The following is a 26,097-nucleotide window of genomic DNA, read 5'->3' on the forward strand; positions in this document are numbered from 1 at the left end:
ATGCGTTGTACCATTGTATTCTAAGATTCACTTTTGAATTTTTACTCTTTTCTTTTTGTATTTATTAGAGAAACTGATTTTAAATGATACATTCATCTACCATAAAAACTAAATATTGCTTTAAATGGATAATTCACCCAATAATGAAAATGGTAATGAAAAGGTCTTTTACTCAACCTTCACTTGTTCCAACCCTGTTTGAGTTTCTTCTGTTGAAAAACAAAACAAAATATATATATATATATATACTTATACTATCTGTCAAAAGTCTTAATAACTAATAATAACTAATAATCAAACTTCCTCCAAATCACAAATACTGCAGAAGACCTAATGGAACCCGCATGGACTTAAGATTCTCAGAGAAATCAGTCAAGTCTGGTGACGAAAAAAACATGGTTTGGGGTTACATTCAGTATGGGGGTGTGCAAGACATCTGCAGAGTGGCCAACATCAACAGCCTGCGGTATCAAGACATCTGTGCTACTAATTACATTACAAACCACAGGAGAGGGCAAATTTTTCAGCAGGATAGCGCTCTTTCTCATACATCAGCCTCCACATCAAAGTTCCTGAAAGCAAAGAAGGTCAAGGTGCAGGTCCAAGTTTGTCTAGCTCAGTCACCAGACATAAACATTATTGAGATTGACTGGGGTGAGATGAAGGAAGAATCATCGAAGATGAATCCAAAGAATCTTGATGAACTCCTGCAAGAATGCTTTCTTTGCCATTCCAGATGACTTTATTAATAAGCTATTTGAATAATTGCAGAGATGTAGGAATTCAGTTCTTCAAGCTCATGAGAGTCAAACACATTATTAATTATTTTTTCCACTGCACCATGACTTTATATTCTACTCTACAATATTTGTTAAGTGACAAGACTTTTTTGTATGCAAAGTCAGATATTACTGTCCTGATTAAATCCTTAAAAGTTAAGGCTTGATCATAATTTATTTTGGTAAAATAAGCATAATCTAGAGGCCTTTGCCTTTCATATAAGCCACTTCTGATACCAAATGAGTTACCAGAAGTCAAGTTAATATTGGGTACTCCTAAAACTTGGATAGGCGACAAGACTTTTGTCAGGTAGTGCATATGTTATGGTTTCTAATGAATAGTTTTATTTGTTTTCAACAGAATAAAGAAACTCAAAGTTTTATAACCAATTGAGGGTGCATACATTTTCATTTTTGGGGGAACTACCCCTTTAAAAATTGGGAACATGAATAATCTCAGGGCAGTGCTACAACATGTCTTTAGTAGTCGCAGTGTTACATCACTCACTCATGTTATAATTAACATAGATGAAATAGAAAGATATTTTAAGATTTAATAGCATTTTAAAATTATAAGAGAGTCAAATCATTAAATCTATATATTTAGTCCGTTGTTTTCAGGCAACAAGCCAACTTGTTGTGCTGAACTTGTCTTTACACTTACCTGTTCTTTTCTTTCTTTCTTTTTTTTTTCTTATGAGATGAGTGTTACAGTCGCCCTCGGTCTCCCCTACAGTTATTTCACCTTTGACAACTTAAAGATGCTGTTCAAAGCTTGTGTGTCTAAGATTCATATCAGGAGGAAGAATCATATCCAGTAGCCTTGAACTCCACAGGTTAATTCTTTCATTATTATTTTAGCCTGCAGAAAGAGAAAGAGAGAGAGTGTGTGTCAAACAGGAGAAAACTGCAATTACGCTGCATCTTAACGGCCTTTTCTTATGGCGCTGTCACAATCTGTCATGATATATTCAACCTCTACTTTAGATAAGCCACACAAAGAAAATGAATTAGACACTAGTTCATCTCTCGCCACAGCCTAGAGGTGGAAAAACTCATTGTGTGCCTATGAGGTTAAAACGTCTGATGATTTTGTCAATAAAAAGGACAGACTGACATCAAAATGTGTCACTCAGTTATTGACATCATCATATTCATCAGTTAGCAAGTTCTTTGTCTTTAATCCTATGTGCAATATCAAAATTTGGGCTAAAATTATGAAATAAGTCTTTGTACAAAAGACTTTTTCCACTTAAGTATTAAACATAGTTTGTTTACATTTAAGCATTTTAGGAGACATATTTAAACAAAGTGACTTAAACCCGTGACTATACTCAGTGGGCTGCCCAGGGAGCTGTTGGGGGTCAAAGAAATCACCTCAGTCATGGTATTGAGGTGGATATTTTTTCACTCTCCCCACCAACAAATCCTGCTTTTCCGGAGACTCGATCCTGTGACCTTTATATTCTGAATCCAACTCTCCCAACATTAGGTCACAGTAAAATCTGCATCAATAATTGCATTTCATTTTGGTCAGATCTTGCATTAGTAATGGAACACCTCACTCTCGTCTCATCCTGAAGAATTCACTGTGTAGTCAAGCACATTTTTATTGGGGTTCTGAGCATTAAATAAGCGCATGAGCAACATTGCCCCACATGGTTAAGAATTGAAAAGTTACATACTACATCTGTTATTATAATATTTATTAAAATTAAATAAAAATATTAATTATATAGGCAATTGTTGGCAAACAATATAACAATCACTGAATTAAATTTATCTGCTTAAAGCATCTGTTTACTTGGATCCAAACACCAACCTGTTTTTCTTCTTTCTTTTTTGGGGACCGTGCATGAGTGCTTGTGTGCGTACATAAATATTTAGCCAAACTAAAAGAAATAATACATGATATGAAAATGTTGTTGCTCTCTTAAATATCAGTTTAGAAATATTTGAAAAAGAATTCAAATTTCACAGGCGCTATGGATCCTTTTCACATCTTTGAATTTCTCAGTAGCGGAAATTTTTAACTTAAAACACCCTCGAATGAATGTATGAGTTAATTAATGAATGAGTGAATGAATAATTTAATGAATGAATGAATGAATGAATGAATGAATGAATGAATGAATGAATGAATAAATGAATGTACAGTGCATCCGGAAAGTATTCATAGTGCTTCACTTTTTCCACATTTTTTTTAGGTTACAGCCTTATTGCAAAATGGATTTTTTTTTTTACTCAAAATTCTATACACAATAGCCTATAATGACAATGTGATTTTTTTATTGTTGCAAATTTATATATATATATATATATATATATATATATATATATATATATATATATATATATATATATATATATATAAATTTGCAACAATAAAAAAAAACAATATATATATATATATATATATATATATATATATATATATATATATATATATATATATATATATATATATAAACGAAAAATCATGTGCATAAGTATTCTAAAAATCTAAATTGAATTTAGCTCAGGAATATTCTATTTCCCCTGATCATGTTGAAATGTTTCACCAGCTTAATTGGAGTTCACCTGTGGTAAATTCAGTTGATTGGACATGATTTGAAAAGGCATACACCTGTCTATATAAGATCCCAGGGATGATAGTGCACACCAAAGCACAAACCAAGCATGAAGACAAAGGAATTGTCTGTAGACCTCAGAGACCGGATTGTCTCAAGGCACAAGGCTGGGGAAGGTTACAGAAAAACATTCTGCTGCTCTGAAAGTTTCAGTAAGCACAGTGGCCTCCATCATCATTAAGTGGAAGGTGTTTGAAACCACCAGGACTCTTTCTAGAGCTGGCCGTCCATCTAAGATGGGTGATCGGGCAGAAGGGCCTTAGTCAGGGAGGTGATCAATAACCCGATGGTCACTCTGTCTGAGCTCCAACGTTCATCTGTGGAGAGAGGAGAACCTTACAGAAGGACAACAATCTGTACAGCAATCCATCGATCAGGCCTGTATGGTTGAGTGGCCAGACGGAAGCCACACTCCACCTGGAATTTGCCAAAAGGCATCTGAAGGACTTTTAGACCATAAGAAACAAAATTCTCTGGTCTGATGAGATGTTTGAGAAAACCAGGCACTACTCATCACCAGGGTAAAACTCTCCCTACAGTGAAGCATGGTTTTGGCAAATGAGCAAATATAAAAAGAGCAGTGCAATGTGGTTGTATATCGGCACTGGTGGGAGGCATGAGTTGGCATGAGGCTGCAGGCCGAGTGCCTTATTGCCCCCACCAGTGACAAAAATTCCATTTTTACAACGGTTAGATGGCATAATCATGTGTATGACAAAGAAAATTAAGCACGGAGAGCCTCAAAAACCCTTTTGTAAGAGGAACTACTTTCTTCCACCATCCGTTCACATCTGCAGCTGACGGTCAGAACAGCAGAAACTGTTGCTTCTTTACCAGTGTAACTTTAGAGCTAGTTTGAGCTATTTGAATGATTATCTAGCATGTCTAAAGGGATGACAAAACAGGTGATTTTTGCTCACATTTTAGACTATAAGGCTGAGTGGCATGAAATGCCATGTTTTTCTCTGTATTTCTCTATGCTGAGAAAAAGCTGTTTTCCTTACATAAGGAGTTAATATGTGTTCTCTGTCTTGTGGTGGAATGTCAATCCTCACATTCTTTTGTCTGCTCAGACAGGCTGATGGTAGCCGATGCGCCGAATCCGATGTTCCAAAATTATAATTATAGATATTTAAAAATAGGCACTATCCTTATAAATAAAGTGCATAGTTGCAATCTAAACAACTGCATTCTCAAGAAAGTACATTATTTTGAGCAATATTTTTCAAACTACAGAGTGCCCACTGCTTGTCGCTGTATGTGGGTGGAGTAATACACAAGGGTGAAAGGTTAACAGACTGTACGAGTGCTATAATTTGCAGAAAATGTCACATCTGTCAGCCAATCAGATTCAAGAACCAGACAAAATTGTACTGTATAAATAAATTATTTATTTATTTATTTATTTTACAATCTTAATTGCTGAAATAATAAAAGAAAAATTCCACAATGGTGTTTAAAGGCATTATAAAAGGTAAATTTACTGTCCTGCCCCATAGACACTGCATTGCATACATATCGCATAAACAGTAATTTTATTTATTTTTTTTTTGTTTTTTTGGAGGCAAAGATGGTATAATTTATAAAAAAAAATGAAATATAAATATAAAAAATAAATATAATTTTTTAAGTATCTAAATATTAAAACTGTTTAAGGAAAATTCTTAAAGGCATCATAAAAGGGTTTATTAATTTAGCCTTCAACTGTATAGTATAATGTAATGTATAATGTTCTCCAAAATCATATTCAAAAGCCGTTTTTCTTTCATTTTAGAATAGTGCACAAATTTTTGACAAATATTTCCAACTTCTCTGTAAGTTGACACTAAGATTTTATTTTTTGCCCATCACTCTGCTGCTGTGAGATATGAAGCCGTAATCCAGACAATGCATCCGGATGTCAGTTTTGGGATCAGCCAGGGTCAGTCCACCAGGTGTCTTGAGTCCGTAATTCCCCTGTCTATCTCTGTAGTGGATTAGGACAGAAGCCCTTATCTCTTTACCTTGATAAAGGCGCAGGTTTCCCCTCTCAGGATGGCGCTGTATTTAATTCTTGAGGTTTCTGCAGGGGAGTAGTGGAAGTGTGAACACAGACTTAAAGAGGGAATCTTTTATGATCACACACTGATGTGGGGTTATCTCAGCACAAGCAGGAAAAAAGCAAATCTTAGCATTGCATCTAGGGAAACAGATGAAAGTTTTGTGTTTTACACTTTCATGGTTTTATCATTGTCAAGACTGACACAGCTCGGGGAAGTTTGGAGGGTTGAGGACATATTTTAGAGATCACAGTTGTTTGAGAGGAATCTAAATCTACAGCCCTACGGCAATGAGATTTTATATTTTAGCTGAGCTGTGAACTTGCAGCCTGAATTGAAAGTGACATGAGAGAAAGATTGGGTGCAGTAAGATGGTAAATAGGCAAGGAATTTCAACTGTGTGTGACAAGAGTAAACAGAGTGTGACAGCGTTCAGCTAGTGATGTCTGATTCGTAAACAAGTTGAGTTTGACTTCTTTTTTATCAATCGGTCAAAGCGTTTCTTGAATCAGGCTCAATAAACTCACTAGTTACCAATTTGAATGTTAAAGATATTGTGTGCTGAATAAATTGGACAGCCGTGGTAGAGTTTATTACTGAGTTAGCAGATGACTACGGGTTTCAACACATACAAGCTTTCTGTTGTTATATTCTGCTTAAAAATGATTAGTTCTGAATTTGGTTAGGACTGCATTTGTAGACATGCTTCTGCTCCAGATTGACTGATCGTTATCAGACAGAATATTAGAAAAATTAAGGTAAATCAACAAATTAACCAACCTATGTACATATGTTATTTTGTTAAATAAAATGCCTGGATGGGTGGCATGGTGGCTCAGTGGTTAACATTGTCGCCTCACAGCAAGAAGGTTGCTGGTTCGAGTCCCAGTTGAGCCAGTTAGCATTTCTGTGTGGAGTTTGCATGTTCTCCCCATGTTTGCGTGGGTTTCCTCTAGATGCTCCATTCTCCCCCACAGTCCAAAGACATGCACTATAATTGGGTAAACAAAATTGGCCTTAGTGTATGAGTGCGTGTGTGAATGCGAGAGTGAGTGGGTGTTTCCCAATACTATATATATATATAGCAGTGGCGCAGTAGGTAGTGTTGTCACCTCACAGCAAGAAGGTCGCTGATTCGAGTCCCAGTTGAGCCAGTTAGCATTTCTGTGTGGAGTTTGCATGTTCTCCCCATGTTTGCGTGGGTTTCCTCTAGATGCTCAATTCTCCCCCACAGTCCAAAGACATGCACTATAATTGGGTAAACAAAAATGGCCTTAGTGTATGAGTGCGTGTGTGAATGCGAGAGTGAGTGGGTGTTTCCCAATACTATATATATATATAGCAGTGGCGCAGTAGGTATTGTTGTCACCTCACAGCAAGAAGGTCGCTGATTCGAGCCTCGGCTGGGTCAGTTGGCATTTCTGTGTGGAGTTTGCATGTTCTCCCTGCGTTCACGTCGGTTTCCTCCAAGTGCTCCGGTTTCCCCCACAGTCCAAACACATACGGTACAGATAAATTGGGTTGGCTAAATTGTCCGTAGTGTATGAGTGTGTATGGATGTTTCCCAGAGATGGGTTGCAGCTTGAAGGGCATCCGCTGCGTAATACATGTGCTTAATAAGTTGACAGTTCATTCTGCTGTGGCAACCCCAGATTAATGAAGAGACTAAGTCGAAAATAAAATAAATGTGTGTGTGTGTGTGTGTGTGTGTGTGTGTGTGTGTGTATGTATATATATATATATATATATATATATATATATATATATATATATATATACAAATTTTAGCCAAATCTTTTGTTTCTTTCACATTCTGAAGCACTGTAGGAAACTGATGTGATTGATGTATGTGTGTGACATGGTTTAGTAAAAAGTAAATGTTAGGTGGTAAATTTAGCATGTGGGACAAAATGCTACCACCAGTAACTATGACTTTTCAAGGTCACGCAGTGACAGGTCTGGCCTGGCCATTTATATATGTGTGTCTCAATCCATTTTGGATGTGGGTCACAAGTTTGTCCCCCTTTACACCATATTCTAACCACACACCCTGTGATAAGATTTCAGCGATGAGCATTTTTTCTGTCCGCACCTTTGAAATACAAACTACTTCTAAAATAAAACCTCCTGTCACGCACCATCTATCCCCATCACATCTTCTTATGATAAAAAGTCTGATTAGCATGTAAAAGATTAAACTTTTATTATGTGTTTGTGGCATCACATATGTTTAGGGCAAGTGGTGTAAAGTAACAATCTGCAAATAATCAAACTACTGTAATTGAGTAGTTTTTTTTTTTTTCCCTCAGGAATTGTACTTTACTAAGTGGTTTAGAAATTACTTGAGTGCATTTTTAGCTCTTTATATTTACTTTTACTGCATTATTTTTCTAAAATCTGCAGTCACCATTTTAGATTTTACTTTTTCTCTTATCTTTGTCTTTTCTTGAGTTTTGAGACAGTTTTGAAAAGTGTCCAAGAAGATGCAAAATTATTACACACAACAACCGATGTTTGACAAGGATGTTTAATGGTTTTAAAGAGTAGCTAAATGCAGCACAGAATGTGATGTTTTCAAAAACATGCGTAAATTGCATGTATTCTATCAGTGCTGCGCAAGCTCGGTTTGCGGCGCAATCTGCTGATGTTCTGAGATTGTTAGTCAGGGTTCAAAGCTCAAAACCTAAGCATTAACACATCATCACAGCAAGATTTGTTGCTTTGGTTAGGTTACACAGATTTTGCATGTTAAAACAATCTGCTTTTTGTCGAATTATTATAGATACATGTTTTCACATAGTTTCATTTTTTTATTGTTTAGTCCAAGGATAGCAAATCATTTATTTTACACTTCAAAACACCCTTAAAAGAACATTTATTTTTCATTATTAATTTACAATGTACAGTTGAAGTCAAAGTTACTAGTCTTCCTGTGAAATTGGAATTTGTTTAACAAATTCCCCAACTGTTGCTTAATGAAGTTTTTCCCAACACATTTTAAAAACATATTAGTTTTAATAATAAATATATTGTAGAATAATTTCACTTCATAAAACTCACAAACCACCACTCTTGACCACATTTAGAGTTGCTGTTTTTTACTCATATTTGATTAGTGGAAAAGACTAACTTTTACTTATTTTGTGGCAAGTAATGGTACTTTTGCTTGAGTTTGATTCTGGAATTATCAGTTTTAACTAACTAGAACTAAATCAGCATTCTGTGGAAATAAATGTCCCTAATGAACTAGATTGTACTTTACTTGTACCTGGTTTTGGTTATTATCCTTTTTCTCTATAAAACTGCTTTGACACTATTTGTATTTACTGTGAATCTCTCTGAAAATTTAAAAAATCACTTGTCTCTAAGCTCTGCTACTCATATTCTAAAGTATTGTGCATTTCTGTGAACATCCACCTACACAACATCTGTTTTTATGTCTGTCATCCACCAACTGACACACTCAGCTTTTACTTTTTTTTATTAGTGCTGTAGCCATGGGTTCAGTTAGACACGTCATAATGATTTGGTTGGACATCACCTCCTCAACTATCAGCCAAATCATGACAATTTCAAACTTCATCGGTTCTTCCAGGCCCTGTAGTTCTGGCCCTGCTTTTTTAGGTTTCTTCTTGGTGCAAAAGTTTTCCACATTAATTATTCAATAGCTTCCACCAGTGCCCACTCAAAGACACCTCATATAAATATGACTTGACGTCCAAAAAAACTGCCTCTGTAGGTTAGTAGATGCATTCTTACAGTATATTCAAAACTTCTTGAAAAGGTTTTTGAAAGCTAGTGACCGTCTTTTAAATGAGCATTTAATGATGTTGTCATTCAGTAGCTATTTGATATTTTTTTAAACGTTAATTAGTTGATTATGTTTTTCAGAAATACCAGATTTTAATTTAACGAAGCTCATAGTGTCCTTTCATGAAGCATTAATAAAGTCATGAATGAAATTATTTGATTAGATATACACAGTTGAATATATCATTTTCAGACAGTAACAGACAATGTGAGTCATTCAATACATTATCATTTCTTCTGTGTGCGGTTTATTGATGACTGTAAAACTAGACATCAAGCAATGCTTTATTAAAAGTAGCATAATGATTGCCATTTCACATGAATTTATATATACCCTACCCTATACATACAGATATATATATATGTATGTATGTATATATATATATATATATATATATATATATATATATATATATATATATATATATATATATATATATATATATATATATATATATATATATATATATATATATGTATGTATGTATGACTTGATCATTTGCTATCAGAACTGGCTTTATATGAAAGGGGAAAGCCTCTAAATTACACTTATTGTACCCAAATAAAATATTACCGTGCCTTGATTTTTAATTAGAACATACAAGTTTTACTTTGCTGAGACAAAAGTCTTGTCACTTAACAGAAATAATGTACAATATAGAATATAAAGTCCTGGTGCAATGTAAAAATAATGAATATAGTGTATGACTCTCATGAGCTTGGAGGACTGCATCTATACATCTCTGCAATGACTCAAATCACTTAATAAAGTCCTCTGGAATGCCAAAGAAGGCGTTCTTGCTGGACTCCCAGAGTTCATCAAGATACTTTGGATTCATCTTCAAGGCTTTTCCTTCATCGTACCCCTGATATGTTCAATAATGTTTATGTCTGGTGACTGAGCTAGCCAACCCTGGAGCACCTTGACCTTCTTAGCTTTCAGGAACTTTGATATGGAAACTGAAGTATGAAAAGGAGTGCTATCCTGCTGAAGAATTTGCCCTCTTCTGTGGTTTGTAATGTAATGGGCAGCACAAATGTCTTGATACCTCAGGCAGTTAAAGTTGCCATCCCCTCTGCAGATCTCTCGCACGCCCCCATTCTGAATGTAACCCCAAACCATGATGTTTCCTTCACCAAACTTAACTGATTTCTGTGAGAATCTTGGGTCCATGCTGGTTCCAATAGGTCTTCCACAGTATTTGTTATGATTGACCTTCTGCCACTTTTCCAAATGATCAACTAGAAGTCAAGTTATTATTTATTTCTCTTACAATATTACAGTTACTTACTTTTATCCAAATTATTCAAGTACCCAACTAAAAAGAACACTGATCAATGTAATGATAACTTCAAAACCAAGACAACTTTTAGGGAAAGGTGTCAATTTATGTAACATTAAAAAAGAGAGAATAATTATAATAATAAATAATTGATGTTAAATTGTCAATGTAACTTATGAAACTAAGGAGAACAACAACAACTGAAATGGATGTACAAAATAGTATTTGAAAAAAAAATATTTATTAATAATACACTTTCGAGTTTGTGACTAACAAAGACATAGCACATCAATATTATAGTGTGCTGGATTTTGTACAGCTAAGTTTGTAAAACAAATCTAGTAGACTACGTTGTTTGATTGGAATCGCAGCAAAGACTGTAACAAAGTCTATTAAAGTGATGCAGTTGATCATTAAAATTATGTAAAAATATACACTGTCCATTACTTAATGGATTTGTTTAATAAGTGTCTGTGCACAATTACAGTTACACTTTTCGAAAGAAAGAAAGAAAGAAAGAAAGAAAGAAAGAAAGAAAGAAAGAAAGAAAGAAAAAGAATGAAAAGCACCATTTTAAATAGAACCTACTTTTTTAACAGTCATGAAGTAACTCTGAAGTCACATTTAGTGCCAACTCAGCCAGTGTGCAATTTCAGATGCACCATATGTCTTCCTTTGGCATTTGGTAGCCCACTTGGCATTGCATCCTGGGTAACCAGATAGCGTAGTTGTGCACTATAAATCAGATTGCATTACGGCTACACAACAGTGAACTATATATGGACTGAAATTGTTCACTAAGAACTTGGACGCAGCTACAAAATGCTGACATCCTATATAGTGTACAGTAGAATCTGTGTGTTTGTTCACATTAGAAGCAAAGGAAATCCCATGAGCCCTCATCAGCAGCCCATACTCTGGTGGGCATCCATCAGCTGACACCTGAAAATTTGGAGATATATTTCATTCTGACCATGAAACTGTATTGCATTATTTGTATGGGCCAAAAATACGTATTTCCCCCCTGATGACAAGTGAATAATTTAGCTTGTGTATCTATAAGTAGCATCATATTCAGGATGAGTCTGCCACACAGAAGCATCATCGATTTTCTTTGTATGTGTATTTTTTTTTATTTATAGTTTTGCTGGCTTAAAGGCAGCCTCAGTCATTTGTTTTTTCAGTTTTTTTTCTCCGCCCTCTCAGTTTAAAGTTTTTTTCTGCTGTGATTTTACTTCTAGTGTATAGTCATGTAAGGTTTCCTTTATGATTATTTGATTGCACATGCCGAGATTTTCACAGCACTTTTGGGTAGTTTTTGTGATTGCTGTCCATACAGTTTATATACTTGACTGTTTTTATATCTCTCTAGTGTCTTCTGAGTATCGACTACTGCTATAGTACTTGAGACCAATTTTGATCTTGAGGCCATTTTCTTTTTAAATCTTGTATTTGTATTGAGTGCATTTGGCCTTGTACTCATCCCCCAAACCTTAAACTAAAAGATTTTTATTTTTGTTTTAGACTTCCAGTAGTAAACGAAATCAAAACAAAAATTTATAACAAGCTATTGACAGAATTGGCAACAAATTTCAGATAGCAAAAGTAGTGCTTGACATCTTTTTTATGTTATAACCTATAATATAATTAAGCAACATAAAAAGAGCAATTCAAACTGTTGTAAAGTACATGAGCATGGTTGGAAACATAATATTAGTTTGGTATTCAAATGTTCAACAAACAAGTTTTTAATCAATGTTAGATTACTTACATTTTAGGAAACCCTTTAAACAGAAGTTTGTGTTAAATTTCACGGATGAAACCAGTTACAAACTAATTCTAATTTGAAGCAGCTGCTTTAACAATTAGGGTAATAATTCAATGACTTGTTTAACTCAAAAATGATTTGTTCAAACTACTTATTTAAAAGGAAATTTTAAAAGTTTTTTGTTGTAGCTGAACTGTTTTACTTTCAATCCACTTCAATTTGTAAAAAATGATTAAGTTAACAATCATCTTATGTCAGGACAACATAAAGGAATTGTGTGGAACATAAAATTTTTTACAGTGTAGGTGATTTGCAATCACCTACTGCTTAAACATACAATTTGTCTCACTTTGTCACATTGGTCTTAATTTTATAAAATATTAATCACATGAACATTCAATTATGTATGCAGTTGCAAGTGCAGAATAAATACAGTTTAAGAACTATAAGTTTACTTTGCTTTAAAAAAGTGTTTATATTCCCTTACTTTTTAAACTTTATTTTTAAGTTTATTTTGTTGAAAAAGTCAAGGGGTTTAGTCACTTTTTACTCTAAATTAAGTCAATTAACAGTTCTAAGTTACAATATGTTTACTCACTATATAAAATAAAGTTAAATATAGTGAGTATATTATATAAAAAACTTGTCTCTTTTCAGTTAAAATGTTTACTCACTTTAAGTAGATTACTTTTTGCAGTTATTATTATTATTATTATTATTATTATTATTATTGTATACCCATTGAATTGAATTTTATTAACATCTACCCCAACCCTAAACCTTTTAATAATAGTTATTATTAATGATTAACTATTAATTATTGTTTTACAGTGTCACAAAATTAAGCAATACTGATGTCAGTATCTGCAGCTGTATCCCTTCTAGGCTTTACCATAAATGTAGGTTTTCACGGGTGAATTTTGATAATGCTGGTCTGGCTTAGTTTTAACTTGGTCTTAGTTTAGGTCAGGGATGTCCAAACTCGGTCCTGGAAGGCTTGTGCCCTGCAGAGTTTAGCTCCAACTTGCTTCAACACACCTGCTTGAAAGTTTCTAGTATGTTTAGTAAGACCTTGATTAGCTGCTTTAGGTGTGTTTGATCAGGGTTGGAGCTAAACTCTCTAGGACACTGGCCCTACAGGACCAAGTTAGGACACCCCTGGTGGTCTTTACTTTACTACTAGTATCCACCACAGCATGAAAAGTTACAATTCCCCCCCCAAAAACTCTTACGTTTTGAAATGCATCAACTAGGGAGACTAAAAACATTTCCTTGTAGAGTGTAGATTTTGATGTGTTTATTGTGAAGATGTGTGTGGAACATGTTAAGCAATCTGAAGAGAGACACATGATCAAAAGAACCTCTCTATAAACTCTGACCTCTCGTCTATATCTCAATAGACAGACATAAGACCGCTCTCAGTGACCTCTCTGCTTTTCTCTTGATCGGTTTCTCTTTTTTTCCTCTCTTTTTATAATTAATGCATGTGAAGCAAAAATCAATTTACATTAAAAACAGAAATGCACTACAGACTCGAGATGAACATGAGTCTGATGGCCTCTGACTCGTTTTTCGCCCTTCAGATATTGTGATACGCATCCACGTTGTCTCTAAGGACCACACCAATAACAAGTCTGTGAACATTTATTCAATAAACGCTTGAAGTTCATGCCATTTTAAATAGGGGAGAGTAACACATTTCCTTAGTTACTTTTTTTTTCTTTAGCCTAAAGCTTGGAAATATTTCTATACATGATTTTTACACGTCAGCAACATTTACTTTTTTTTTTTTTGACATGATGTAGTTTGACATGATATAAACATATTACAACATATACACTACATATGACAGTGACTTTCAAGAATATGAAGATCAGAGACTCATTGCTAACACACATGCTATATAATTGTGATAGCTGTCAACTTTTTCTTTTAGAAAGCTTAACATTTAACAAAAAAGCACTATGAACTAACTTTTAAGGCATCAAATTGACTACTTCAAATATTAAAATACATGAATAAAAATTCATATTGTTTTCCATGTGTTTGTCAAGTATTTGGGTAGGGAAAGCACGAGGACTCAAATGCAGAACTAAAATGGGTATTTATTAATTGTAAAAATAAAACAAAAAAGCAACAAAAACCACCCAGAAAAAGAAAAAAACATTAACAAAAATAACAAATAAACAAAAAACTGCAACTGGACAAGACTGGAAACGATGCATGTACGACAACAAACTGGCACAGAACAACAGACATGAGACTATAAAGGATAAATAATTAATTAACAGACAAGTGAAAAGGTTAAACTGTTTAACTGTATTTTCAGTGCATAAGCATAAACAAACAGAACGACAACAGTAAATCACAAGCTTTAGGCATTTTCTGTTAAAATAATTTAGCTTTTATTTAACCGACTTTTTTTTAATGGTGTAATACAGTGTTTCCCAACCCTGTTCCTAAAAGCTCACCAACAGTACACATTTTCAACCTCTCCCTAATCCAGGGATGTCCAAACTCGGTCCCGGAGGACCAGTGTCCCGGAGAGTTCAGCCCCAACCCTAATCAAACACACCTGAGCTAGCTAATTAAGCTCTTATACTAGAAACTTCCTGAAAGGTGTGTTGAGGCAAGTTGGTGCAAAACTCTCTAGGATACCGGCCCTCCAGGACCAAGTTTGGACACCCCTGCTCTAATCAAACTCACCTGAGTCAAATTATCTGAACATTAGAAGAGACTCCAAAAATATGTAGTGTACTCCAGGAACAGGGTTGGGAAACACTGGTGTATTAGATGAAAACAACTAGATTATAAATAGAAATATATTATTATTATTGTTATCAGTTATTTTTGCTGTTGTCCTTTCTTTCTTTGTACTGTCATTATTACTATCATACATTACTAGCATTGTTTTCACTCCTTACCACTGACAGATTACTTTCTATCTGTTTATTTATATCTATGATACTTGCTTCATTTAGTGACTGTTATTGTCCTTATGCATGTACTCTGACCTGTCTACCAAGTTACCTTTACATACACACACACACACACACACACATGCACCTGCCAGTACCTGACTGTATTGTTGTTGTTTTTGTTTTTTGTTGATGTTTTATTTTATGTATTTGTATGATCTCAATTTGTACCTTTTGCATATTCTAAAAAAAAAACAAAAAGATGAAAATAATCTGTAAAAAGGAACATTGTTACTCAGATATTCATCAGACTTGCTTTACTGTCTGTAATTGTTTTATCAAAGCCTGCATTTGGCTACTGATCCCAATGCAAGCCCTACAAAAATAATAATAAAATAAAAATCTGCAGTTATCATTTGGAAACTGAGTTTTTCCACCCACACACTCAGCTCTGGTCATCTTCAGATCAATACAAATAAAGCCCTCATGGGGGAAAAAAACAGCAACAAAAAAATCTATTTTACAGGTTACCTGAAGAGCTAGGAACGCCGCTGTCAAGTGTTTATTTGTAAACAGTAATTTTGTCTGTTTCTCTCAATTTGTTTACTGTGAAAATCAGCCAAAAAACACTGGTGTTCATATGATTCTTAGAAGGGGATTATACTCGAGAGATAATAGGTTTATCAGTTTCTCAAGCGCATTCTTGACCCAAAGGTTAGGTCTGAAGGCATCCAGCCAGCAGCAGAAATCAGTCCGAGATTCATCCTGTCAGAAAGAGAGACAGAAGGAGCGGACAAACAGGGAATAGATGGAGCAAAGACTGACAGGACAGGGCTGCTGTTGACTCCCTCGCGTCCAACCCATCCCCGAATTATTTGGTGTTGAAAGGCCCAGACAGGACGTCAGGAGAGCGGTGTCAGATAGAGAGGCGAAACAGGCACTGAAAACATTGCTGAAACTGTGTGTTAATTACGTCTTCCATCACCCATCGTCTGGGCAGCGAGATAGACCTCCAGGGGCAGTGGGAACAGGGAACAGATAGGGCAGTTTTACAAAATAGGTGCTATTTGGGTACAGTCTTTACCATTTATTAATAACTGCACAAAAAATAAATATTATGATGTCATTATTGTTTTTTATTTGAAATGTAGTACAATTGTTTAGGCTTTTTTTGTACATAAATTGTATACAGTTAAAGTTAGAATGATTAGCCCTCCTGAATTATTACACTGTAAAAAATTGCCGTAATTTCAACGGTAAAAAACTGTTAAAATGCTACAGTACAAATCTGTAACCTGGTAAATGGTATGTTTCCTTAATATATACGGTGAATAACCGTAAATTGACTTTCCCAGAATTCCCTGTATGGCACATCACTTTTTATGCTTTTTTTTGACATTACTATAGATATTTTTAGTTGTTTCCCCATCAGTTATGTACATTAGAGATTTATGTTACATGTAATGTTGATAAACAATGTTTATTTTGTTACTTTATTTTTATGCGTGTTACCACACTGGTTTTTAGTAGCTGTGTGAATGACACTGAGCACCTTCTATATGCTGATACTCTTTTCTGCTTGTGTGAAAAGTTGATTGTAATGAGCGTTGGCTCATTATGTAACTTCCTTATCACCACCTGCATGCGGGTGTGCTAACGTGTTTAACTGTGTAACAAAAGATTTGTAGATGGTCATCGTTTCAAAATACAGACATATTACATCTATAAATTAAGAAAATACGGTAGTTTACCGTAAAAATTAGAAATTACTTTTACGGTTTGTACTGTGTTTTTAACGGTAAAGTACTGGCAACCACAGCTGCCGGTTTTTTACCGTAAATTTTACGAATTAATTTTTTTACAGTGTAGGCCCCCTGTATATTTGTTTCGTCAACTTCTGTTTAACAGAGAGAACACATTTTTAAACATGTTCAATTTTATAACTACTGTAATTTCTAACTGATCTCTTTAATCTATGCCATGGTGACAGTACATATTATTTGATTGAGATTTTTCTAGATACTTGTATTCAGCTTAAAGTGACATTCAAAATCTTAACTTAATTAGGCAATTTGGGGTAATTAGGCAAGTCATTGTATAATAGTAGTTTGTTCTGTAGACAATTAAAAAAAAAACTGCCCAAGGAGGTAATAATATTGGCTTTAGAATAGTTTTTTTTTTAATTAATTAAAAACTTATTCCAACCAACCAACCAAAAAAAATTAAAAAAATAAAATAAATAATAATAATAAAAAATAAGACTTGCTTAAAAAATTATTGGAAATACTGTGGAAAAATCCCTTGCTCTGTTAAACATAATTTTTTAATTTGGGAAATATTTGTAAAATAAAAAAAAAAAATCACAGGATGGCTAATCATTTTAACTGTACTTGCAGGTGCCAGTACATGCAAACTAGGAAGGTGCTTGCTTTAATTCTATTTTAATGCATGCTTTTATTATATATCATTAATCACATTTAATAATTATATTTTGTGAATCAAAAGCTACGTATAGACAATTTCTTTGTAAATAATACACCTATTGACAGATTATTTTTCAGACTTTAAAAAGGGGGCATATTTAACATTCAAGTTTGACTTTCATCAGACTAGTTTTTTTCTCAAACCATGCATTTAGAGCCACTGATCCTATTGCATGTCTAGAAAAAAGAACTCAAATCTGTTGTAAACTATTGGAGTTTTTTTTTTTTAAACCCACACAAGACTCTGATTATTTTAAGATTAATTCAAAAGTTTGCGGTCAGTTTTATTTGATTTTTTTAAGAAAGTAATTCTCTTCATCAAGGCGGCATTTATTTATAAATGTAAATAAATTGTTAAATATTTATAAAAAAAACATTTAAATAACTGCTTGTTGTATGTAGTTTCAAATGAAATTAGTTGTCCAATCATTATTGCTTTCATAACTTTTACCATTAAAAATAATATTAATAATAATAGCAATAATAATTAATATTAGAGGGATTTCTAAACGATCAAGTGTCTCTGAAGACTGGAGTAATTAAGCTGAAAATTCATCTTTAAAATAAATGGAATTAATTATTGAACTAAATTAAACTGTTATATACTAAATTATATTATATTTATTTATATATGAATTATATACTAAATTGAACAGTTTATTTTTAGTGCAATAACATTTGACAATTTTGCAATTTTTACTTTAATTTTCATTAAATAAATGCAGCCTTGATATGCAGGATAAGCTTATTTTAAAACATTTAAACTTTTTAAACTTTTGACTGGTAGTGTACAAAAAGCCATCATGAGAAAAAAAACACAATTGTATAGGTTTTCTGTGTTAATCGCATGTGTAAATATATACATACACATATACATAAAGGGATCAGTGCATGAAACTAGCAGCTGTGTTATTTTTATTAAAATTATTATAGGGCATTTATTTGGAATTATTGTGCTCACTGCATTAGTCATCGCTGTATTAGGCACCAGTCACACAGAATGGGCTTTTTTTGCAGCCTTTTTCAAACTTGCTTTCTATTTCAGTGAGCTCTTTGCTTGCAAAGTTGTACAAAAGTCAACTCTGAGCTTAAAAGCACCTAATGTCAATTGTGTGTGTGTTTTTTTTATTTTTATTATTGAGTAAATGGAAAGGTGAGCAGCAAACCAAATTGTAGTGTGCTTGTGCTTGATTGACAAAAAGACAAAATGCAAAACATTATTTTCTAAATAAAAAAGTATTGCACTGCCCTGTGTGGTGCGCCTCATATTTTCAAACATGAACTAAGTGTCATAACAATCTTTGTAATTCTACATTAAAATAAACATTTGCTTCACTTATTTGCCAGGCTGTCGCTCTTGGCATTCTGTATGTAATGTAATGCATTGCTTGATTGGACAGGAATCACAGGACTGATTTTTGTAATCCCCATAGACAGGAAATAATAAAGTAGTGACTGTAGGTTAAAGGAAAGTAGTGGAGTAAAAGTACCGATACTACTCTAAAAGTGTACTCAAGGAAAAGTAAAAGTTCACATATTTAAATGAAAATTTCTTAGAAAAACTACTTAAATATAATAATTTGAGTATTTGTAATTTGCTACTTTACACCATTGATGACTTTACACTCATACTGCATTGTTTTTATCAGCCTTTAACATACATTTTTTGTATGTCCACATTGAATTTTATTTTTTGGTATGTCAGGCTTTCCTATGAATCCTATGATGCAACATGATTGTGTGGCATTGACATTAAAAAAGATCTAACTTGTTTTTTTGTAAGCTGATTTCACACTGAAAGCCAATTTTGTGTCTTTTTTAAATGTTTCTAATCAAAAAGAAACTAATTAACTTTCTCAAATGGAAAAGGCACCCGTTTGCAGACTCCTCCTCCTCCTCTCTTTCAGCGATATTAAATATTAATCTCCTCCAATCTATTTTTTTTCCTCAATCGATACGCTGTGTTAACACCAAGCCCGGTTTCTCATCTCGGCTCAGGCTTTGGTGATTAATATGGCAGTTAGTGACATCATCTCTTACATTTACTGGTCAACGTGTCATTACTTTCTCATCAAGATCATGGTGTGTCGACCCCCGTGTAAATGATCGTGTCCATGCAACTTAATGGATCAGTAAATCTACATGGAATTGGCAAGCAGCAGTGATAAATATAGCTAATAGAGCACATTTGGGAATGTGAGATGGTTATGTACAAACAGTGATGCCAATTATTTTACGTCAGATGTGCCGGTTTCATAAAAAATATGTTTTCTTTTTTCCTTTTGGATGAATAAGTGGTGAGATTGTTGAGTGTTGGGTTTGTGTTCATATTTACAGACTGTTGTTTGTAGTAAGTGCTGAAAGTGTGGAGTGAGTTGTACAGCAAACAGCCATATGGTGATGTTTGCGTAAGTGTTAAAGTGTGAGTACATATGCTAGTCACTTTCTAAGGCACAAAGTCAAAACTGAAACCTTCTCCTCCGTATCCACAGGTTTTCCCAATGAGCCGGCTGCAGAAATTGCCCTGAAAACCGTGCAGGAGTGGATCGAAAAGCACCAAGATGAGGTAGGAAATGCTGGTGGCTCTAAACTCTTTTTGTTAACCATCATATCTGACTCAATATGCGCTCGCTTTTACACACATGCAAAAAATAGTTGGTAATTGGTGCGAAGTGATGCTTAAATACCCGACAAATTTAAGGGTAAGAGGCATTATTGTTTATGCACAAGGAAAAATGTATTATTGCTGTCACAAATTAAGCGGTTTATGCAAGAAATGACTGAAGGGTGTAAATTTGTTGCATTTTGTTTTTGCAGTTGTTGTGTAAATGCCTTTTTGCTACTTTTGAGCACCATTAACATTTGATGGTGATATTTAATTATTAATTAATATAGTAATCAAGTAATAAGTAATTGGATTGATAAAACTATTTAAGAAAAATATATGCATTTAAAGGAGTGATAGAATGAAAGTCTAGATGGCATAGCTGATTAATAATAAGTTCAGTACATGGAAATAATGTATCATGAGTCTCAAACTCCATTGGTTCCTTGTTCCCATGTACATCCCAGTAAAAGGCAGGCCAATCTGAATAAAACAGTGACTCTGATAATCCAAATAGGATCATTAATATGGCTGCGATTGATTGGCCACGATCTTGTCTAGTGAAATTACATCAGAATATCACTTTTCCCATTGTTTTTAAGTTTATCTAAGTTTGTATTATGCTTACTATGAATGTGGGACTTTAACTTTGAAATTTAAAATTTTAAAATTGAATTTTAAAGAAGAGTAAAGAAGCAGGCACCTATGCATAGAGCCAGACCGAATCTGCGGATGTTTTTTGCTATTTCTGCGGAGAATTTTGCTAAAAGTCTGCGGATTTCTGCGGAATTGCTTTGGGAGTATCATAGCTAAAACCTCCATATATAAAATAAAAAATAACATATTTGAACTTTTATTTAATGTTTAAAATGCAAATCCAATTAGATTCACTTTATTTGGTAAATAAAGCAAGTTTGTCACATAATATGTCTAGTAAAAGACAAAAAATATTACTGTACAAACTGCATTGTACATAAATCAGATGAACATTTTCACATTGGTCAATAATATTACTGAAATTAATTAAAAAACTGAATAAATATAGATTTACACACGTTTACTCAAGTAAATGAACAGAATTAATGATAGGGTAAAAATCTGTGAAAATCTGCAGAAATTCTGCGAAAAATCTGCGAAATTCTGCGTGCACAGATTCCGGGTGCACCTACCTATGCATGACCACAGAGTGTTAATAACTCATTAGAATGTAAAATGTGGGATATGCAGATTATAAATGTATCCACTGTCACCCTTAAGAGCCTTAATGTCTGTTTAAATGTATCTCTTGTTATTTTGACGTGTATATAATTGTAAAATTTGCCCTGTATGTAGATATCAGAGAACAATTTAATATATTCATGTATTAATTCATTCTATGGAAACTTTAAAAGACTACACAGATACAGTTAAGTAAGTGTACATGAAATGAAGGTAAATAACATGTGACTGAAAATCCGTTATAGGAGCAAATATTGGCTACTTATAGTGATCCTTTTGACCTGGTCATTTTGTCCCAAAGCATAGTTATGCTACCCCACTCTCAAAACTAATATCAATTTTACACCATACTGTGACAGGCATATATTTGTTTATTATTATTATTATTATTATTATTATTATTATTATTATTATTATTATTATTATTATTATTATTATTATTATTATTATTTATATATTGGTATTTTTTCACCTGGTCATTTTGTCATAGTTACATTACATTGCTTTTAAAACTAGTAGGTTTATATTTTGTGAATTAATGGGACCAAATTGAACACAAACAATTAAAAAAAAAAACATGGATTCTTATTTCAATGACTGGATTTGACCCACAACATCTTGTAGATAAACAGTAAATGTGAGCATACCTGTAAAGGGCAACATTTGGTTTTGAAGAGCAGATTTTTATAAGAAATGCCCATGCAGAAAAGGAAGTGCTGAAGCCGGGATCCACAGTCCATTTCACTGATGGAAAATCAATTAAAGCTCACAGCTCTTCCAGGAGGAAAATGTGAAGTGGCAACAGCTCTCTTCAATTGTCATGTTTGTCTGTCTCTGTCTGATTGTTTCTCTCTCATGTCACGTCTGGCTATTTAGTCACAACTATAGAATTAGCAAAAATGCTAGGATGCACAACTTTGAGATGTGAGCCTTTTCAGCAATGCATTAATGACCTGTCTTATCTTATATCTGGATCCAGACAAATAAAGGCTCCAAATTGGTTGTGAAAACCCTTGATCATCCGCATAGCTAGTTAGCTTCACACACACTGAATTAGAAAGCATTTCAGCTTGACTAACGTCCTTACATGGTCTGTTGGCTTTTGAAATGAGTTTGTGCTGCAATCGTCTATTCGGTGCAGGAAGATTGAGAATAAGTGTGAATGAATGAATTCTGTAAATCAATTAAGTCATTATGATGCTGTAGGAATGACGGTGCTTGAATGTGTAGCGATGTTGACAGGTGTATGTGATAATTATGTGTTTGACTTGACAGCTTTATTTGTGATTACTTATGTCATTGTGTATTCATAAAGCTTGGTTAAACGGAATTGACTATACGAAGCTCATTACATGATTTGTTCTGACAGTCATAGAAGTGGATAAATGAAATCCTCCTTAACTTCACGTTAACTGAAGTGCAGCTGCTGACCTACCAGCTAATCATCCCGGTGTTACAACAAGCAAGATCAATAATTCAATCTAGAAGCAATCATAAACTGTGATGTTGCTTGTGCTATTGACGTACTTGGCTTTGATTATAACAAGCAAGGTTTTTTTTTGTTGTAATTTTTGATACATATAACATACAGTAAGACAGGGCTCGAAATTGTGACCATTTTGATCGCATTTGCACCTAAAATTTGATATATGCAACCTCAAAATATATTTGGGAGCATTTGTGCGAGTGCATAAAATTGTTGTCGTGCAACCAGTTTTCACTGCAAAATGTTCACCAGATGTGCAGATTTATGAAACATTTAGGCAGAATGCATTTTTGCTCCTAAATATACTCAGCACTCGGAATGGTTTAAAACAGTCCTCACATCAACTTTCTACAATAAACGCATCTTGTTTAAAGCTTGCCCCGCCTTCAAGCTCTTCTGATTGGCACACTGCCCAAGAAGTGAACACGAATGCATTGGTTAATATCAGCTGTCAATCATTCAGTCAATGCTTTCTGCCTTCAGGTGATGGAGCTTCAACTGTGAAAATGTAAAGCGCTGAAGATGACAAAATGAAAAGCACAGATTTTGTTTTAGAAACCACCTAAAGTTACAAATAATGGCACAGCTGATTAACAATACACTTTTCAAAGAGTGTATAAGACTACTAATACCATTCACTGTAAAGTATGTGTAACAAAGTTTTCAGGTAGCAGTGTTTGCTACTGAATCTACACATTTTAAGCATGAGATGTTCTATTTAATCCTTCATTCAATCGTCAGGAGGATTTCAAGTGGAATAAATCTGTTAATATAAAACTTGTAGTAACTGTGCACATAATGCTTGGTGGGTGCAACTAAATTTTGGCTGGTGCAACCACATTTTTAAAGTTAGGAGCACCAGTACTACCAGGTAAAAAGGTTCATTTCGAGCCCTGTAGGAGGCCCTGGTGGTACAGGATGTAAATTGAATGAGTTTAATTGTGTTTAAAGGATATTGTTATGGTCTTTTTGCAAGTCTTGCTTGTCCCCATAATATGCTTGATATTTTCGCTTGCATATTATTTCTGTAATAACTTGAGGTGACAACAGAGCTGAGGATCCAAATGCAGTTTAGTAAGAGATTGGTCAGGCAGGCAAAGATCGAAATGAGAACAGACAGAAGCATTCAGGTTATCCAAAGGGTGATCGGAAAAACAGACGAATGGTCAGGAAAGTTGGCAAAACAACATAAACTATAAACAAAGCAAAGATTAAAAAAATAAATAAAACAAGTCAAGACAAGGACAATGCTTCGTTATGCTTACTTACAGGATACAAGACTCAGCCAAGTGTGTGTGTGAGTGAGATGCATTTATAGATCAAGTAATCAGTCCATCATGAGCTTCCAGCTGTGTGTGTGTAATTAGGGGGGATCAGGAACTGGTGTGTGAATGCAAAGACTTATGGGAGTTGTATTTCATATAGTGGCAGATGTATAGTTCTCCAATGCTAGAACGCTGGTGAACATGACAATTACCATACATACAAACTGCTTTTTAATTTAATTTAATTTAATTTAATTTAATTTAATTTATTTTATTTTATTTTCGGCTTAGTCCCTTTATTAATCTGGGGTCACAGCAGAATGAACCGCCAACTTATCCAGTATATGTTTTACACAGCTGATATCCTTCGAGCTGCAACCCATCACTGGGAAACACCCATACACTTCCATTCACACACATACACTACGGCCAATTTAGCTTACCCGATTCCCCTGTACCGCATGTCTTTGGACTGTGGGGGAAACCGGAGTACCCGGAGGAAATCCACGTGAACACGGGTGAACATGCAAACTTCACACAGAAATGTCAACTGACCCAGCCGAGGCTCGAACCAGCGACCTTCTTGCTGTGAGGCAAGAGCCGTGCATTACCGTGCTGCCCTCTTTATTTGTTTATTATTATTTATTTTTTTTTACATTTAAAGGAAACTTTAAATGTTGCTTAGACCTCTGGTCTCTGAATCTCAGGTTTGCAGTCATGTAACGCTGACACTGACTTTGTTGATATACTGCCGTAATCCTTTCACTGACCCCATTAAAACACTGCAGTTAAGAATTTGGCTTGTAAGCAGTATTTTCCTATTATCTTAATCCAAGTAAGCTCATATTGAGAATAAACAGAATTAAATGAAGACTTCAGTCTGCATGTGAATGTAGCCGCTAATGTATAATCCTAGCACTTCACACATTTAAAGAAGTGAAGACCGAGAGAAATTAGATGTAACCAAGTTACTGAGACATACTGGTGGTGCTGCAATCATTTGTATTGACCTTAATTTTTGTGTATGAGCGGGCTCAGCCATTTGAATCGTTTTGGCCTGAAACTTCCTGTCTCATTCACTTCCATTCATTTTTAGACATTCAAAAGAGTATGTTATGCTGCTTGATGTTGTAAACTGATATTTTCTTATTACATTATTCTGCTTTGTCTGTAAAGTCATGCACACACTTGTTTGTAGAGCGAGTAATTTGACCATTTTCTGCCATTTATTAGTCCTAGTCATTTCCCCCATAGGCAACTGAATAAGTTATAAAACAATTGCAAAAACGAGAGCCCTTCCGCATTGAAGAATAAGGTCAATATACAGAAATATTAGCCCTTTAACTGCCCCACCAAGAAAAAAAAAAGAATTGTATTTCTTACTTCCTAAAGTCGCTAGTTAACACAAATATGAAGTGTAAGACCAATTTATTTAAAAACCAAAACAAAATAAAACATTTTATAACACTAAATCATCTATATTTTTTAGAAGTATGGCATAAAATATTTTACATTCTTATTTAACGTTTTCTTACCAAAATCAAGTGTAGTAGTGCAGCAGGATTATGCTTGTTTCCTTTTTTTTTTTTTTTGTAAACCAACAAAGCTGTTTATGTAAACCATTATTTAAAACTGTAATTCTTTGAATGACTTTAACAGTCATTACTTAAAACAGCCAAAATATGGTCAATCATTTTGAGCAGGCAGTTAAAGGGTTGGGGGCAGTGCTTAGAGGTTGAGGGTGGCTTTAACAAATAATATATCATGACTGAAGTTGAAATATTATTAATCACAGGCATCAAACTATCAGATT

The 26,097-nt window shown here is 34.1% G+C and overlaps 1 protein-coding gene across 3 annotated transcripts in view; it reads left to right on the top strand.

The window, feature by feature from the left end:
- The window catches only part of macrod2 (mono-ADP ribosylhydrolase 2), an 862,504-nt gene that overhangs the window by 594,528 nt on the left and 241,879 nt on the right, over positions 1 to 26,097 (top strand). For all 3 annotated transcript variants that reach the window (XR_015505021.1, XM_087277688.1, NM_200549.1), the window contains 1 exon segment: positions 20,203 to 20,276. Coding sequence is in view for 2 of the 3 variants with exons in the window: in XM_087277688.1 (XP_087133814.1) it covers positions 20,203 to 20,276 (74 nt within the window). In the remaining variant the exon portion in view is untranslated.

This window comes from Danio rerio, chromosome 13 (assembly GCF_052040795.2).
Source record: "Danio rerio strain M-AB ecotype USA chromosome 13, GRCz13ab, whole genome shotgun sequence".
In the NCBI taxonomy this organism is placed as follows: Eukaryota; Metazoa; Chordata; class Actinopteri; order Cypriniformes; family Danionidae; genus Danio; species Danio rerio.